This window comes from Scatophagus argus, chromosome 23 (assembly GCF_020382885.2).
Source record: "Scatophagus argus isolate fScaArg1 chromosome 23, fScaArg1.pri, whole genome shotgun sequence".
Lineage (NCBI taxonomy): Eukaryota > Metazoa > Chordata > Actinopteri > Scatophagidae > Scatophagus > Scatophagus argus.
In genome coordinates this window covers 2862512-2881366 of record NC_058515.1, presented here as the reverse complement: position 1 = coordinate 2881366, position 18855 = coordinate 2862512, and the positions used below count along the sequence as shown (strand labels likewise).

The following is an 18855-nucleotide window of genomic DNA, read 5'->3' as shown; positions in this document are numbered from 1 at the left end:
GTTTGTGTGATGTGGCACCAGTGACGAAAGGAAAATAAGTCTTTTGCTGGAATTCTACACACTGTACAGTTATATATATATTATTGTGTGTGTGTACGAGGTTATTAAGCGCTATTCAAATGTGGACTGACTTAAACATTATCTCGATATGAACGTGATAGGTCATTCTTGACCTTGATTTGCCACAAAAAAGGTCGATATGTTTATTGTGGATAGTCGCCCATCACTTAATTTTCTACTGTTTAGGTCTTGATTTGCTCATAAAACACACTTAACAGCACAGAGGATGCTGTACAAATAAAGTTTGAATTACTGAATTTGGTTGAACAGGTGGATCGGGACCTGATTAATGGGTTTCAGTCAAAATGGCACTTCAACTACCCGATGAATTATATTTAGGAAAAATGTCCGGAATTGTTATGCAGAAAAGCTTGAAAGGGAAACACACGGTAACATACAAATAAAGCACAATATCATAAGTCTTAACATCAGTAACACATTGAAAATCGCTGTGCTTATTTTTTCATACTTAAACGTGTTCATAATTTCAATCTGTCGGCAGTCACGTTACGAGGTCGATTATTAATGTCTTCAGGTCCCGACAGGTGAATCCATCGACGGTGCATATGCGTGACTCGATTACACCGCACTCACGAGCCAAGTTTGTTTTAAAATGGCGGCGGAAGCTACTAGACAGGTACGAAATGTTAACGATTCCGGATAAACTTGTGAAACATGTTTGTTCGTATGATTCGCTGAACGTCGGTGAAACGTTTCCTCGCTTGTAGCGATGTTGCCAGAAAAAAAATAAATAATGTTGGTCGTATTTTAACTTAGTTTGCTTGTTCACGAGGAAGCGCTGGTTAAAAATCTGTGAGTTGGCGTCAGCAGCAGGGACACTTGGCCAGCAAGCCCGGCTCGACGTGGGGTCTTAACGCTTACCGGCTGCCTTTTGTTTTCACTCAGAAGTGAATTTATGTGCTTGACCTAACGCTGGTGATTTTTGTGTACACTAAGTTGCGTTGAGGAGCCAGGGAAGTGATGGTCGTTAAGCAGTAGTCACGGCATCATCATGGACCGCCCCGGACGGCGGCTACGTGCCACCCACCTGTAGCATCAATCGACGGCATGGCGAACACGACCCTCGGTGCTCAGGACCGCAGAGACAGCCGTTGTGGTAGGTGACTATGATGTGCTGTCACAGGTGTACGTATCATCATGTTTAGCACACGTATCACATACACTCTGCCCGGATATTATGCTGTTCTCCATGGTAATCTAAGAAGTCACGCCTAACTGCACTTAAAAAACTTTTTAGTTAAATACGACATAGAATGTTATAAATTCCCACAGCTGATAAACCATAACACGTAGCGTTTTGTGAACGTTTAAAGCCAGTTTTGAATTCGGCATGCATTTAATATCCCTGAGATGAGTTGAAATTTCCTAATAAAAGTTTATTGTAAGTTTTCAACAACACAAACCCACTAAGTAGAAAAACAAAAAAAAACACTGAACTACTGTAGAAAAGACTAATAGTAATAGATAACTAAAAACAAATGGCCACTATTGAAACTGTAAGGGAGGTAAATCAGATTAGATACAATTTAATAGACCGTGACTCATGACGTTTTGTACATGGTTAAAGCACATATTTAAAATACCAAACAGTACTTGTGCAGATAAAAGGTTAACTTTTAACTATCAGGACTTGTTCCTGCCAGATTTTTGGGTCTATATAGGAAGTGGTTCTTTTAAAATGCTATGAGATCTTTGATGTGCAGATTTTATTATTGTACTGAATTGACCCTCAACAGATGTGTCAAGGCAAACCAGGAAGTTCTCGGGTAATTTTTATGTCATGTACCTTGTATTACTGGGCATTCCAGTCTTTGGCTGAAAAAGTACCCCTCATAAATGTGTATTTGTTTAAACCCAAACAGAGAAAAGCTTTTTTTTTTTTTTAAACCACTTTAGCATCTGCCTACGTCTCAGAATTTGTGATGTTATCCTACAAAAGATGAAAGTGATGTTGCATGTCCTCATTTTGCCTATCGATAATCACATCGTACCAAATACTTTCGTCAAATGGGTAATTCATTGGACAAACGGCAGCCAAAGTGTTGCCTCCATTGGTGGTTAAAACTTGATGATTTTTATTTAAGTATTATAAATGTTATGTGTGACATTTATTCAGCGGTACGTGGTAGTAATAATGAGTTTGAACAGAATCTGACATTTATTGGTGACGGCTGGTTGTAGATTATTTCCACAGTGGCACAGGAACAACCTGTTGCTGTGTTTTGGGACAAAGTGTACCGGGCTCACATGACAACATGCAGGTCAGGGTTTAGAGCTTGGGTAAGAATTTGGCTTTGTGTGTCAACCATTTGGAAAACATTAAGCTTTGCGAGAGAACTCATTTAATATACCTTCCCATTTTTATTTAGTTTCATTCTGTACGTCTTATTTCCTGTTGAATAACAAAACACCTCCACATACAACAGAAGGGGTGTGAATGTCTTTGTCCACTAGAGTCAGGAGCTTAGTTAATGAAGCTGAGAGCTTACATACACTAGCTTTATCTTAGCTTCCCAGCTGGTGTTAAATCATGAGGTAACCCTACTGGGGCCCTGTTCACATTACTGTGTAGAGTCCAGTTACAGCCTGGCTACTGGGGGATTAGTTTTCACCTCAGCACGCCTATTTTCCTCTGATGCCACTTTCAGTTTGTATTTTTTGAGCTGATTGTATATAAAATGTCAGAAAATAAGGAAAAATGCCATCATAATCTGTCCCGGATTAACCAGGTGACCTTGGGGCAAATATTAGCTCTTAGCTCCCTATGACCCTCAACTTTCCCCTCTTTCTTTGCACTTTGTATAACTACTTCTTATTGGTTGAGGAACAAACTACAAGCTATGTTCTTTTAATTAAAAGATTAAAATTTTTTTTAACTTTTTTACATTTACATCTTATTAACAGCTTGTCACTCATTTATATGCGAGGTGCTATACAAATTAAGTTTGATTTAAAAAAATATTGCCTCATAGCACCTTCAGAAGTTAAATGGTACTTTTGTAATAAACGATAAATAATTATGATAACTTGGGCCAAAAAAAGTATGATATTTTCAATACAATACTAAGAAAGCGAGGGCGATGGTTAGGTTGATCTCATTTTATCAGGTCAGTCCACGGTTCAGTGGCCATGGCAGCTAAAAAGGTTGCTCACCCTTTGAGCTCAGGTCACACATGGACACTGCTACAAATTATAAAATTTATCAGTTAACCTTTGCGGTAATAGTTTATTTATTTTAATGAATTAAATACTGGTCTGAAAGAGAAAACCTAAAACGTGCATAAAAATTAACCTAATTGTATCTACTCTTTTGAAGGTGTGGTAGAGAATGGCTGCGTAGTGAACGACCACCATGATAGCACCAACCACCACTGCCATAAACCCAGCATGACTCCACACAACAAGTCCGTCCTGCCCTGTTACAAGCCGCTCTGCTCCCCTACGCCGATCTACTACAGCAGCCCCCAGAAAAGCTACTCAGACCTGAACCAGGACCGCCACAGCTTGTCTTCCCAGGACTCGGGTATTCCAACGCTGGAGATCAACCCTCCAGAGGCCATCCTCCACAGTCCTCAACGGCCGGGGGGCGGAGGCCTCATCCTGGACCCCAGTCACGACTCCCCTGCCACTTTACCTCTGGATGATGATCCCTCTGATGGCAGTGGCATCCGCAAATCCTCCACCTTCCCCCGCAGTGGGTACGACTCCATCCGCCTCTTCAGCCCCACCCTCAGAATATCTGCCACCACAGGGATGTGCGTCGGGGGCGGAGTCTTAAACCGCAGCGATGACATCTCTGTGTGCAGCGTGTCCAGCATGAGCACTGAGCTATCGGTCTCTAATGAAGACATGTTGGACTTCACCGTCACCTCTGACTCCAGCGCCATAGTTACCTTAGAGACGGATGAGAGTGGCAACTCTCGCTTCTCTGACGTGACGCTGTCACCAGGAATCCCCAGGGCCTTATGGAGTCCTGTGAGACCGCATGTGGGTTCAGGGGTTACACAACACGAAGAGGATGGGAGGCAAAAGAAACTGGGACCTCTAGCAAGCTTATTCAACAAGTAAGTTCAGATGTGGTTCAGAATATCAGTCTTTCAAGGATAATTCATGTTTACATGGGATAGGTAGATGGCTGATTAGCTTCATGCAAACTAGATATTACAGGTTTACAAGATATAAAATTACATTACATCTCTCTCTGCTGTATTAAAGATTAAAAGATTAAAGTGACATATTTTGTCATTGGAGGGAACTCACTCCAACGAAATTTGTTCTCTGCATTTAACCCACCCAAGTGACGTGCACACACACACACAGCAAACCCGGGGCAGTGGGCGACCGCGTGCAGCGCCCGGGGCAGTGGGGGTTAGGTACCTTGCTCAAGGGTACCTCAGCCATGGACACCGGTATCTTCTTTCTATACCGACTCCACCACTTTTGCAGTTATTAACAAATTACAGCCAGCATTAATGTGATAGAATATCACATAAACCCTCCTTATTTGACATCCATAAGCAGTATATAAACATTTAATAAATGCTCTGTAACACATTATAATGTACTTGTATATTGTTTAGTAATCTATGTGTCAGTGTTTGGACACCAGCAAGTGGGGGCTACAGTGTAGTTATAATGTAATGTAAAATTTGTCTTCCTGAGAGAAGCAATACTCTTTGACAAATAATGTCTACATCTGCCTTACAGTAGGATTGACTGCTGAACTCTGTACTGGCCTGACCAACTTACATGTTAGATAAATAGGAAAAGAAGTACTTGATTTTAAAGAAAATGAAATGTCCAATAAAATAACACAAGTAAATATTTTGAAGCAAGAAATATAAACACTTTTAAATGCATTAGCATGTAGTGGATCTTCATAATCATCTGGATACAGCAATAGAAAGATCACAAATGAGCCTTCAGTTGTCATTTTTTTTAGAATAAGATAAGAAAGATAAGATAAGAATTTCCTTTATTTGTCCCACAGTGGGGACATTGGCCTTGTCACAGCAGCAATAAGGTGCAAAAGAGCTGAATAAAAATAGAAAGATATGCAAAAACTGTACAAGTATTCTTACTTTTCACAACTACTATTAAATTAAAAGTGATTATATGGTGCCATGGTTTGGCAAACATTTATAGAAGTGAGATAATTATTAATTTTGTGCTTCCTGTCTTCACAGGCTTTACATTGCAAGCCTTAGAGAAGTAGATATTGCTCAGAGTTGCTTAATAAATCTTTCTTAGCCAAGACATCCTTCTTACACTTGACACCCATCTTGCATTTTGCAGCTCACTCAAAATATGACCCTCATTTAGTTTAGTTTTAATGCTCTGCGTATTCTTATGCAGCATGACTTCATTCAAGTACGTCTCATGAACAAGAGCTTGTCTCAAAGTAAGAACAGCTTGATGAAACCACACAGTGTTTTTAAATATATTTATATTTGAAAATATTTTAAAAACTGAGAAAGAAAAAAACATTAAGAACACCAAGGCGATAAGCCAGCAGAGCAGATCAGCAAGATATTAGGTCACAAGTCAACCTGTTGTTGGTGATCAAAGAAAGCCAAAGTGGTCCTTAATTAGAGGTTCTTATGTACTCAGAAAGACTTGCTATACTATTCATTTACATACAGTAATTATTATTATGTGCTTTGCTTTGGCTATGTTGATGATAAGTGACAGTGATTGATGATGTGTTTATAGGACAACAGTGACTACTTTAAAATTGTGTTGAAAATTCGACAACGTTATTTCCAAGTTTCTTGAAGTGTTTCTGAAGTTGATTTTGCGTTCATTTACCTTGGATCAGATTTATCTACTTGCCCTCTACTGCCAGGTTCGCTTCTCATTTCAAGCTTTGCCACATTCCAGTTTAACCAGAGCTTTCCTTGAAGGAACAGTCGAGTTTATAGCACCTATTTCCTAGAAGGTTGTTTTCCGTTCTTCTTTGAGGTTCTTTTCACAGCTGTAACCCGACACCTGCCATATGCTTTTATGAAGTGTGTGTGTGTATGTATTTACATGTTCTAGGTTTTAAGACCTGCAGATTTTTAAAGCCTGTAATAAAAGCTTTAAAGAGCTGGCTAATGAAATATATTCCAAAAAAAAAAAAAAAAACAGATTTATTTGGTACATCTGTGCTACCCATGGGATGACAATTTTGGTGATCTCTTGCCTTTGGTTCATTTTCCTCAAACTTCACACACTGAACCTGTTTTTAAAAAAAAAAAAAAAAAATAGAAAAAGTGTAGCTGATTATACACAGATACGTTTTTACGTTTTAGATTTAATCAATTTGATTTAGCGTGACGTTTGATAAATGGCATACCTCACTAATCTCCTCCCCCTTTTACCATTCTGTTGTTATCTTTCTCAGTTATCCCTCCTCCCTCACACTAAGTTACTCATTCCCTCAGTGCCTTTCAGACTCCTTCTCCTCACACCCATTCCTCCTCTCGTCTCTGAATCTCTTGAGAAGGAGAGCATTATCTTCAACCGGAATTTTGACTCTCCTTGATTTACTCTTCTTTGAAAGCTCAACCCCCTCGATGTGGCTGTTTGTGTGTGTTTTTCGGAGAGGAAGATTTTGATTCAGGGTTTTTGTTTTGACAAAGCAGGATGGCCGCCCCGTCACTTCTTCTGTACATTGACAGGTAGGATAACGCGCACTGGAAGATGACCTCAAAAGTTTGTTGTACGGCTGAGATGTATGACATGCAGTTGTTAATTTCTGTCTGTGTTTTGATCAGAAGTTGAGTAATGTGGCTTTTGTGCTAGACAGCCTATTTGACCGAATGCACGCTGGTATCTGAGTTCTGTTTGAAAACCGCTTGAAGCAGCTCTGTACCCAGTTCACTGATGTCTTTTACGATGGTGGGGGGGGGAATCTCAGTGTACTCTGCTCTCCCTCTTCTTGTAGTAGCTTGTTTGGCATATCTGTACCAGGTGTTTTTGTTGTTAGTTAAAGGGTATGAACCCCTGGGAACACTTATCACCTTATTTTCCCACTCAAACACTGAACACAGGTGTTGTGAAATCCTAATATTCTTGGGACTCTTAACAACAGACCAGTGTAGTGCAAAGCCTCAGCTTGACAAACACTTCTGTCAACCCTCTTGGATTTTCTATCTGTTCTACTTGAGCGCTCGATCCACAGCTGCAGCCATTCATTTGTCATGTTGAGGCACATTTGAATGCAAACCACATTCCTGCTTTGTTTGGTGCCATTTTTTTGGTGGTTATCTGATGAAATGTACAGGAAAATAAAAAAGCTGATGTAAAAAGTGTCAAAAGTTGAGACTTAAAGTCAACCTTTGCTTTGTCAAGGTGGCACTCAGTTGGAATCTGTACTTTTATCTGTTCAGCATTGTTAACACTGGTTCACAAGGTTACTCAAGTTCACCTCTCCTCATAGTTAAGAAGCTTGCTTACAGTAGACATTAGTTTGCACAAGGTTCAGGTTTTCTCAAGAGCTTTCGTTTGCCCCTTGGTCTTCTTCAATCGATGGAAATCGTGATGAAGACTGTGAGAAATAAAGCTGAATGCTCTTCTTGGGTTAAGATTTTTTTTTTTTCTAATTCATTGGTTGTCATTGAACAAACTCTGTTACCATAATCTGTTCAGATCAAATTTCAGTCTTCGCAATGATTTCCTTCCTTTTAAATTGTCCTGGTGGAGTTGGGTTTCTCTGCCTACTGCAGATATTTCCGTATTCAAATGGCAGCTTCCTTTAGTGGAGTGTAAAATGCTGCTTTATAAGAGCTTTACAAGCCTTTTGTCTGCCAGCATTTTTCTTAGAAAAGAAAAAATCCTTTTCCCCCCTGTGCTGTTCTCAAAATAGCTGAATCAGACAAGCCTAAATGTCACCAGTAGAACCCCATCACTGCATGTTGCGCTGTGTTTACAGCCTTCCACAACATAACTTAAATGTGCTGCTCTTTAATATCTGGGTTGTGCTTCACATTCATTAAACCGTCGAGTCAGCCACAGAATGAAGAAATACCTTTCTCTGCAGTCTTTGTGTATGACGCAAAATATGCTGGTCTGATGCCACACGTGAACACCATGATAGGAGCGAGATCGAGGTGTTACCATTGGAAAGTAATTCATGTTACAGGTGCCCTGTTGTCTCCCACAGTCTCATGTTCATCGACTGTAAACTTTTTGTGTTTTTCCTGGTGTGTGTGTGTGTGTGTGTGTATTCGTTCAGATGCGGTAGTGAAATATTGTTAATGTTTATCTGTGGTGAGTTTCATAAGGCGTTACTACATTACTATAGGCTGTGAGACTTTGACCAGTCACATTGGAATGAACTTTTCCGTCTTCTGTTAGCCATTACCTAATCTGCTCAAGAACTTCATTATTTTATACTCTTGATAATGATGACACTGAAGGCCAAAACACATTTGCCTGTCTGTTATTGCAAGTGGCAATTTTTTTTTTTTTTAAGGTTAGCTTGTAAGATATGCAAACCTGATTTTTACAAGGGTATTACTATTGCAGAATGTGCATTTGTAGTATTTATTTTTTTATTTTGTCCTCTTTCAGTTGTGTGTTTTCACTTTACTACAACAGTGCTCTGCATCTCTCTTCACAGTTGTTGAAGCCACACACACAACTTCTTAATATTTTTTGATTTTGTTGGTTGTTCGCTGCCTTGTAAAGTGTACAACGCGTAAGTATGGTCATTCATTCCTAGTTAATATGTTTCGAGAGTTTGGGCTTCTACATTTCTGCTCTTGTAGCACATGGACATATGGACATTAGCATTCTTCCTTAACTGAAAAATAGTTGGCTTTTTAAAACATTCTGGAGCTAATGGCTAAATAAGTGGTCACCTAGTGGTTAATATGTATTGCACGTGACTTCAGCCGCCTGGTTCGACCTGTCAAAGATCATATCTCTCCATCTGCCTTTGCATTTCCTGTTTGTATCTCTTATCGCAGACTGACTATGGCACATTGTAGGTTCTTGTTTACCGTTTTATAGCCATTCATTTTGTAATGATTGCATATGACTGAAAGTCTTTTAGGACCCGAACACATCAAATTCACTGTGGCCCATGCTGCCTGGTGCTGTTGGGATTGGTACAGATAGTTCTGTAACGAGTGAGATGCTCTCACTGGTGCCTGTATGATTGAGCACTCACTCAATCCTGACTCCAAAAGCAAGAAATAAAATGTATCCTTAGTATAGTTCGTTGTCGACATTACTATTATGGTTGTCATTATAGAAAGGATGATCATTGGGAAATTAGGTTTAAATAAGTTATTAGTGAGCAGAAGGCCACAAATACAGGAGCCTGCAGCAGACACACAGCCACCAGTGTGACTGTGTCTTGTCATCACTACCCTGGAGGAGACCCAGAGAGGTCAGGACAGGGCTGTGTAGCAGTCAGCCGGTAAAAGGTCACATTTGTCCGACGTGTAGTCAAATGTCCGTTCAAGCTCTTCAGGACCAAGTGGTGTCAACACAACCTGTAAAGTCCAAGGGCTTATAGATGTTAAATAATGGCAGATATTTCATTTGATCAGGGAGTCAGTCAGCCAGACGGTTGCCACAACGAATTGCCCCTCTATGAGATTCAGCACAGACAAATGGTAGAAAATGGACTTTCTTTTTTGCCTGTTTTGTCACATGGCCTGGTCAGAACAGGCTTTTTATTTGACCAGTTCATTCATGTCTTTTCACAGCTAGGGTCTATTCAAGTTTTTAATTAAAGCCCTTGCTAACAGCTCTGTTCCAGCGCCGCATTGACGGGTAAATGAAAGGAATAGCTGGCTAAATGGTGCAGTGAACCTGGCTGAAAAGAGGCCTTTTCAGCAGCTCTGCATATGATATTTAATCACCTGGTGCATCGAGCAGAGTGCAGACTAGTTTTGAGCTGAAGTGAAAAGATCATGCTTTTCAATGAAAGCAGTAAAGATCATTATTACTGCATGTTATTATACCGGTATCTCTAAATTCTACTTCTTTGTGGTTTCTGTGTCTTTTCAATGCCACGACTGTGACCAGCCTATCAGCTCATAGGCTGTCACATAGGTTGTAAAAATGCTCTGTGGGTGGCCTGTATGCTTAAGTTCTTTAATCCACAGATTCTTTGTTTGTGAGCTTAGTAGTGAGCTGACTCTGACAAACACAAACTTACTGTTGCTCTAGCCCCAATGGTGACCAAGTGAAGACTATAATCACAGCTTGTATTTCACTTTTTTCATCTGTGATGTAATAAATGTATTTATTTGTCCTTTGACAAACAGGAGCCTGTTTGCCAGGCGGGTGAAGGACAGCCGACCAGTGGAGCAGAGGGATCCTGGGTGGAAGCTGTTTGGGAAAGTCGCACCACGCGAAGTCCCTGCTAAGGACCCAAAGAGAATACAAAAGGTAGAATTTTCATTTTTGGGATTGCAGCATCAGCACATGATAAGACCGGTCACCTTATGGACTACATACTTACTATGCTTATGCACAAGATGTGAGGTTAGTGTCAAAACGTGGGTGAGTTGATTACTCCCTAAACCACTGATGGTCAGGTATCTGATTTTTTTTTTTCGCCTCCCCAGGAAAAATAAGTTATTTTCAAAAGTAGTAAAGGTCACTGTTGTATAATAATGTTATAACTATGTTTAATATAAAGAAGCACATATCCTAATAATCACATCACTTAATCGCTTGATTATACAGTCTGACACTGTGTTCATGGTCACTGTTCTCTGTTTGGAAAGGGCTGTTAGTTTGTCCTAACCGGTTAGGAGAGACTGACATCTTTTATATTGTCATTTACAGTTGACACTACATTAGATATCCGTTAGCTGTAAGCTAGCTAGGAACAGACGCAGTGAGACTCTGTAGGAGGGTGCCACTGACTGTTTTTAAAACAAATTCATTACGCTACAGGATCATGTTTTAAAATATATGGTACAAAATAAAACTGTTGGTGCATCAAGATATTGAAACAGAATCCAGAACAATTTTTTCAGTTTCATTGGATTCCTCTATATGAGAAGCACTTTAAATTTGTACTGTATAATTTAATAAAGTGATTTCTTCTCTGATTCTCATATTTACTAGATTAGATTAGATTGTTCTTTTAGATTGGATTTTTGCAGGTACTTGTTTCAGTGCTACATAGTGTCAAAATCGATATCTGTATCAAGTGTTAAACTTGACTTTCTGAAATACCAGATATTGAATTTATCACATAAGGCTTGTTAAGCTCTTGAATATACCAGATATTGAATATTATTTTAATAATAACAATTATTGATTTTAAGTGTAGGATGGTTTTAGAACTGTGGTGCTGCAGCAACATGTGCTACAGAGTGACTGCTGTTCAAAGGTCCAGTGGGTGAGCAGACACGTTTTGATGCAATAATGCCTTTTAGTAGAGCTTATCACTGTACTGTAGGACAGTAAAAAGCAATAGGTATAGCATCATAATGACTGCTGCTCAGGATAGAAAACAGAACAGATTGTAGCCAAGTATAATCTCAGTAGTGTTCTTGAATACCGGGAGCACAATGCTGTGAGCACCAACATTCCCCATCAGTGACATTTAGGTTCTTTGGCTATTCTTAGATTTCCCCATGCTGGAAAAACAAACAAACACTCGCTGGTTTCTCCAACAGTTTTTAGAAACATAATACAAAGGACAGGGCTGAATCATGACCAGACAAATGTTTGACCTGAAGCATTGATATACACAGGAGTCAGTGGGTTGTCTATAACTTGACTATTTCCAACAAAGAAATATCACCACAAAAAATGTAAATTAGAATTTAAAATGAAAAGGGTAGCTCAGGAAAATGTTTTTTTACATTTGGGTTGATGCCACAGATGGAAGAAAAAAAAAATATTTGACATGTAACACCAAGCAGCCAAGATCGTCAGCCATCAGTGCCTTTCTTTTTAAACATGCCATTTACAAGAATTCTACCACTTGTTTCTTTCAGACTCTAATTATCGTGTAGCAGAAATATGCCATAAGTGTTTGTATTGCTCAGTGTGAAATTCAACTCCTTTGCAAGCACTTTGCTAGATAGCCAGCCGTTGCCTGAACGCTCTTATAATTTCTCACTGCATTCAGATAGTAAACAGCAAAGTGTCTCAGGCCCAAGTAAAGAGCACGACAGCTCTCTACTGGTAAAATAAACCAAAAAGCAAGATGGTAGCTTGTAATTTGAGCCTGTCGAAACCTGTTATTGTGCTACCATGGGCCCTGTATCCGACACCAGGGGAGTAGCTCTCTCCTCTGTGTTCTTTGTGCTGTTGAAGTTTGGTCAGAAGGCCTGCTAATATGCACTTCTGACATTATCAGCCTTTTTACATGTCATACATTGGCTTTAAATAGTTTGTGTTGACTGTCTTGTTGTGTTGGTTAGAAATTAGATCCTTACAATTGAAATGCCTCTTAGGTAAGTGTGTGCACACCCGCATGTGCTTCATATCTTAAGTCCATCTTATCTGTGGTTGTAACCTTATATTGGTCTTCAGGAATCAGTTAACAAGTCTAAGCTTTCAAACTTTTGTCTTGCCGCTTATACTGCTGTTCAAAGGTGGTGTGTGTGTGTGTGAGAGAGAGGAATGCTTTATTTGTCTATCTAAAAAAAAAAAACAAAACAAACAAAATAAAGCTTGAGATCAATAAAGTATATCTATATATCTATCTATCATTTACCTAGGTTATTGTTCAGCTGCTACAAGATGTTTGCTGTTTCTGCCAACAACTTTTCCCCTTTGATAGCAACACTGTGAATCAAGTTTTATATTCTAATTTACACCACTTTGCGTTGATGTGGCTCTGGGGAGTACAATGGCCTGCTCACAATGCTGAAGAAAGTAATTGTTCTATAACCTGCAGAGCCTGTAAATCACATTGTATGGCAATCAAGACATGCCTGAGTTACTGAGATGAGAAAGTCAGTCTGAATTCAAATTATTCCCAGCAAGACTTTCAATTTTAATTTTAATGCCAAGTTAAGTACAGCTGGCTGAAGCTTTGTATAGCTAGTGTTATATGCTGATATTCTGTATTTTGAAACTATTTTAGTGCTGAAATTCTGGACGATGATGATGACAAAGTGTCAATGCAAAGTGATCAACAAGTTATGGCAGAATAATAGTTTTAATATCATGCTGCATTCCATTTACCTCCTAGCTTGAAAGTCAGAGCATGGATTGATGTTACCCGTAAGTCCTGTAAGTTGAAATACCAAGATCAATTCCTCAAGCCCGGTTAACCATTGTTAATAATATCAGGTGACACCAATGGCTAATGTGGTATTTTGTTCTCCAAACTCTGTAGCAACATGTTCACAGATAAAAGTTGATAAAAGTAGTCTGTGTGTGACTGATTTAATGAGGCACATACCCTATGTAGACAAAACTATTGGTATGGGGCTGTTTACTTCCAGTGAAGGGAAACTTTAATGCTTCAGCATACCAAGGCATTTTGGACAATGCTATGCTTCCCACTTTGTGGCAACAGTTTGGGGAAGCCCCCCTTTCTGTTCTAGCATCACTGTGCCCCAGTGCGTAAAGCAAAGTCCATAAAGACATGGTTGGATCCATTTGGCCCTTGACTGGCCCACACAGAGTCCTGACCTCAACCCCATCTAACACTTTTGGGATGAATTGGAAGAGAGATTGTGAGCCATCAGACCCTCACCTCACAAATGCACTACTGCATGAACGGGAAAAAGTTCCCATAGAAACACTCCAAAAGCTTATTGAAAGCCTTCCCAGAAGAAAAAGTCCCTGTTGATGTGATTGTAAAGTGTACTTTTGTCTATATAGTGTATTATATATGTCTATATAAGTGCTAATGAGATATATATTTCGCAGTTTTCACTACTTTTGATGCACGTAGCAGCTCCTGACTTCAGGGGGTGTTCCAGTTGAAGTCTGCTGAAATCATTGTGCTGAAATCATGCAGCTGTCTTTGGTTTCGGTTTCTAAGTGGGACTATAGAAACTTCCTTCACAGCACGTGTAGAAACTCAGTTCACCGCAAAACTTGTCTCATTCATGCAAAAAATCATTAGAAAACATAAAGCCATAAACCGTGACGAGGTCCCACTCACTTATTAAAGGTATACATGCTATAGCGAAAAGGCCAACAAAAGAAAGTTCTCAAAATAAATAAAAACTTTAAAAGCGTTCACTCATAAATGGGTAGTGTTAACCTCTTGTGAAAGCTGCACTTGTTGAGTCCTTACTGGACTAGAACAACAGAAAGCTGAGTGGCTGAAACCTGATCCATTACTCTGGGGTTGATTAGAATGGCTGCTAGGGCACAGAAGAGCGCAGAGCTTCTTTCAGCGCAGCGGTGGTGACTAATAACACACGGCGGTGCTGATTTGCTGACACACACACACACACACACACACACACAGTAGAGCAGCGGCAGACCTTATGCAGAGCCGCTCAGTATAGCGTCACTGCTCACAGAGAAAAGGGGATAGGGGGGATATCATGCCGCTGCTGCATTGTTTCCAATGTGGGGTGTGTCCCTCCATTGGCAGCTTGACTGTCTCTCTGCCCTCCTTTTTTACCTCCTCCTCGTTTTCTGCACCTGGGTGCCCTGTTGCCTGGAGTGAACCTCTGGGAGCAGCAATGATGCTAGGCTAGGGCTTTGGAAAGTCAACCCCCACTGGAGGACTGTCCATCTATAAGGAACTACAGCGTTCATGGTGAGTGAGCATTTTCGCTGTGAGGACAAGTGGGTGAGCTCGGTGACCCACTGTCTATCTCCTTGTCTTTCGGAGGGCATTGCTAGTCAGAGCGTAAAAGAGAGGCAGCAGAGAAAGAGAGCGGGTTGGATTTCACATAATAGCTTCTTTCAGCTTGTTGCAGAGCTGTGCTTTATGGTGGGGAGCAGAATGATAATAGTCAGGATGTTTGTTTACCTGCTTTGATGGACTAATGTTCATGGCCCATTTTAATTGCACATAACATATAATATGCAACTTAGGATAACAAAAGCATGTGCGTTAGCTTGACAGTGCTGTCTATTTATGATTTTTTTTTTTGGCATTTTGAAGCATGTTGAGGGATTTCCTCCTGCTGTTATCACTTATGCAGTTAGCGACACACAGCTCATTGGACAGATTGGACTTGGTGGGACTCCTGCTTTCCAGTAGAACGTGCTTAGATAAAAAAGCAGCAGATTATATCGGAGCATTTGGTGTCAAAGCTTGTGGTTCCATGTGCTTCTCTTGATATTGTACATTTTCTTTATTTTGTCTCAAAAAAAACCTGCCAAATCTTTTCAGTCGTACTAACAGACTTGTGCTTCTCTTCAGCTCCCCCGTGGAAACTGTAATTCAGTTTCAACTGTAATTCAGTTTGGTCAGCTGCTGGGTGCCAAAAGATAATATGTGCAAATTAAATCATTCATTCAGATGTATTTAATTACCTCACCAAGATTGTATCAGATCTTAAATAGCTGTCTTTTGGTGGTTTTTGTGTTACAATGATATGACTGAAGCATGTTCAATGCTTTTGTTAGTGGATTTATTTGTTAATGAGGTTCATTTCCACACATTATGTGTGAGATGCAAAATAAATAAAGATAGTAAAATGAAGATAGTAGTGTTTTCATGAGAATAGGATGCATAGCTACTAATAATAAGTACCACAATTTTAAGCTTCTTTACAATACTAGTTTAAAGAAGTGATGCTCATTATCTTTTTCAATACCAATAAAAAGAATGAAGAGAATCCCTCGCCTCTTCCCTCCTTCCAGGGTCTACCTTTCTCCTCTTTCTCTCCCTTGCTCACTCTGCAGTATCCATCCATCCTCCCTGGCTATCCTTTTTTTATCGACGTGCAGCTTTTCCCTCGGGAACACACTGTCTTTAATAGACCAGGCCAGAGTACATGCATGTTACCTGTCCATTAGAGAACAAAGCTACTTAATATTGACCAAAGGAAAACTTTGTCAGCTATTCACATGCACATAAGAGAAATTATTGTTTTGGGGTTTTTTTTGAACATGTATTTTTCTTTTGGTGAGTATACTCATTGTGTGTAAAGTCAACGGACAGAATCTATTATCAGAATTTATTTGTCTTTAACATTTACTGTAATGTGACACCTCGATGCAGCTAAAAATGAAGTCTGACAGTTCAAGAAACACAAGTAGTGAGGTTGTTAACTTGAAAGAGGAAACAGTCAAAACATCCCTCACGGTTTACAGATCAAAACCGTGGTTCAACTACCTGCTGTCATTGTGTGCATATACTATGTAATAGTCCCACAAAATAAGGGATTACTTACCATTGTCAAGTAAGCTAGAGGGTTACTGTGATTTACTAGTGGTAGCATGTTCCCAGTGAGCTAATTTGCCAGAGGTTAACTAGATAGCCACAGATGAACAACCACCACCACAAGTAGTTACTATGTCAGCCAGCTACTAGCACCACTTATTTTGTAACAATGTATAAATAAACTGGTCTGGTGTGAGCAGGGATTTAGTGATCTTAGGTTTGGTCAGGAAATGTTAATGGTGTAGGTTTATAAAGCCCATTTAGACAATGTAATTGATATTGGGCCACACAAATAAACTGTAAAATGTGTGTTTTCGCAAACAAAAATGTTTTTGTTTACCCCATAATTTTAGCATAGGCCATAAAATACATCAAGGCGAATTAAAATATGTAAATACATTAATTAAAATCTCCCGTGCGTTAGGCCTGAAGGTGATTTTGGACTATACCTGCAGCCTGGTGATAATCCTCAACACAGTGCAGGTGCAGAAGGGACAAGAGGGAGTGAGGGAACGATAGACAGGTGCAGAGCAGATGATAGTGGAGATATGGCTGGCAAAGAAGAGAAAAAAAGTAGGGGAAAGTACACACACAAGGATGGTGACACACCCTCTGTGTAGCCCTCTTATCCCAGTCTTGAGTGTCAGTGAATCACCTCTGTTCTCAAGCAGTGGATGAATGGTTGTCCATTAGCACTCTTCACTTCCAACCTCCTCTCTTTCTCCATCATCTCATCATCTCCGTTCATTTGTGTTCTGTGTCACCTGTCACCATTCCTCAAGAGATGTTCCCATCATATATGTCTTCCTCTCACCTCTTTCACACCAGCCTGCTCCTCTAATTTCTTGCCTTGTATCGTACTTAGACGTAGCAACAAAAGCTGCTTAAGCGACCTGCCATGACTTCATACTCTTGAGTGGTGGAGGAAGTGCTTTTTGACTTTTAATCATGTAATTTCTCTATGAGGTAACAATTACATTTTAATTAATGAGCTTTAGAGATATTGGTAGAAGAATTACTTATGGACAGAACCTGGCCCTTTTCCTTTAGCTTCCAGTTATAATGCTAAGCTAAGCTAATCTTTTCGCAGCTTCATATTTAATAGATGTCAGTTTGTCCTGTAGCTCTCAGCAAGTGTATGTTCCACATTATCAGACTAATCCTTAAAGCTAAGACAGTGAACATGGTAAAATATTACCTGCTACTCATCAGAATTTTAGCGTTGTCATTGTGATTTTTTATGACTCCTCCAATGTCAGCATGGTGCTTTGAGTGTCACAGAGCTGCTAGCATCACTGTAGACCCTTTTTCTTTTATTTCATGGCATTTTTTTATTACTCTTTCGCTTTCTCTCCTTCCCTGTAAGCAAAGGTTATGTTTATTATCATTAATTCATGGTGGCTTCATTTCTTTTTATGCCTCTTCTCTCTCATTTATTCTGTAATGTTTGTGATGTCTTGCCCTCCCCTTCAAGCAAAAATTCTATCCAATTCAATTACCTTTATTTGTCCCTTAGGGCTAATGGAGAGCAGGCTCTGGCACAGCACACAAAGGCAGATTAATAACATGAGCTGCATCATGAACAGCCTTACATGCACTCTCACACACACCTATTGTAGGAATAGATTTCCCTGTCTGTATTGTGGCCTGTGCTGATCAATGCAAATGTCCCTGTGGCACAACAGTGTTAAGCTGAGTGCTTGCAGTCCTTAGCCTGCATTATTAACCAGCTCAGCGCATGCTGGAGTCCAATTTGGACACACAGCAGGATGTATGTGTGTGCGCTCATATTGCACTTGCCCTATTTACAGTAGCTTTTCAATGAACCAGTTAGACAATGTAGAATCTTCCACTGGTCTCCTCTGAAGGTCTTCCCTGAACTGTCTGTTCTCTATCAGCTCCCTGATGTTGACTTCTGGATTTAAGCTCAGAGTGGCTACCACACGCTCACACACAACTTGTAAGTCAGCTGACAGTTGACCTTTTGTTAAACTGCTCTGAAGCCTGAGCTTTAGCAGCCTGAAAGTCACATGGCCTCCTCTTTCTATATGCCTGCATGACACTCTCATTGTAGGAGCAGACTCATTAGACGCCAGCTGACAAATGCTCAAGGGGCCAAAAGAGTGTTGTCACAAGGTTGTCAAGACATTTATTAGTGTTTCTGTGTTACTTAGTGTTCATATACGAGTCATTTGTCTCACCTCCTGCCTTTTCTTTTCTCCATCTTTAAAACCTAGCAGTCTGTGTTGGACCACAATGTTAGTTTTGAGGTCAGCTGTGACCCTTGTGGCAATTTTCTCTGGCTTTGGAGCCATATGCATGTCTTATTCATACTTTGACATGGAATATAAAGCCACTAATCCAGCAATTTCCCTCACTCCATTCTTTGCAATGTATTTGAGGGTGTGTGTGTGTGTGTGTAAATGTTGCTGACCTCTCATTGCCAATGGGAATGTGAAACTAAATGTGGCCCAAACTGACCTCAAAAGCTATTTGTTTTC

The 18855-nt window shown here is 39.9% G+C and overlaps 1 protein-coding gene across 4 annotated transcripts in view; it reads left to right on the top strand.

Annotated features, from left to right (window-relative positions):
- Positions 1-538: 538 nt before the first annotated feature.
- tbc1d14 (TBC1 domain family, member 14) overlaps positions 539-18855 on the top strand; it is a 31384-nt gene continuing 13067 nt past the window's right edge. Inside the window, exons 1-4 of one of the 4 annotated variants that reach the window (XM_046381214.1) lie at positions 539-697; positions 1018-1177; positions 3398-4145; positions 10347-10470. In XM_046381214.1, the coding sequence (XP_046237170.1) occupies positions 1129-1177; positions 3398-4145; positions 10347-10470 (921 nt within the window). In that variant the 5' untranslated portion in view covers positions 539-697; positions 1018-1128. The other 3 variants (XM_046381215.1, XM_046381216.1, XM_046381217.1) reach the window with 3 other exon arrangements.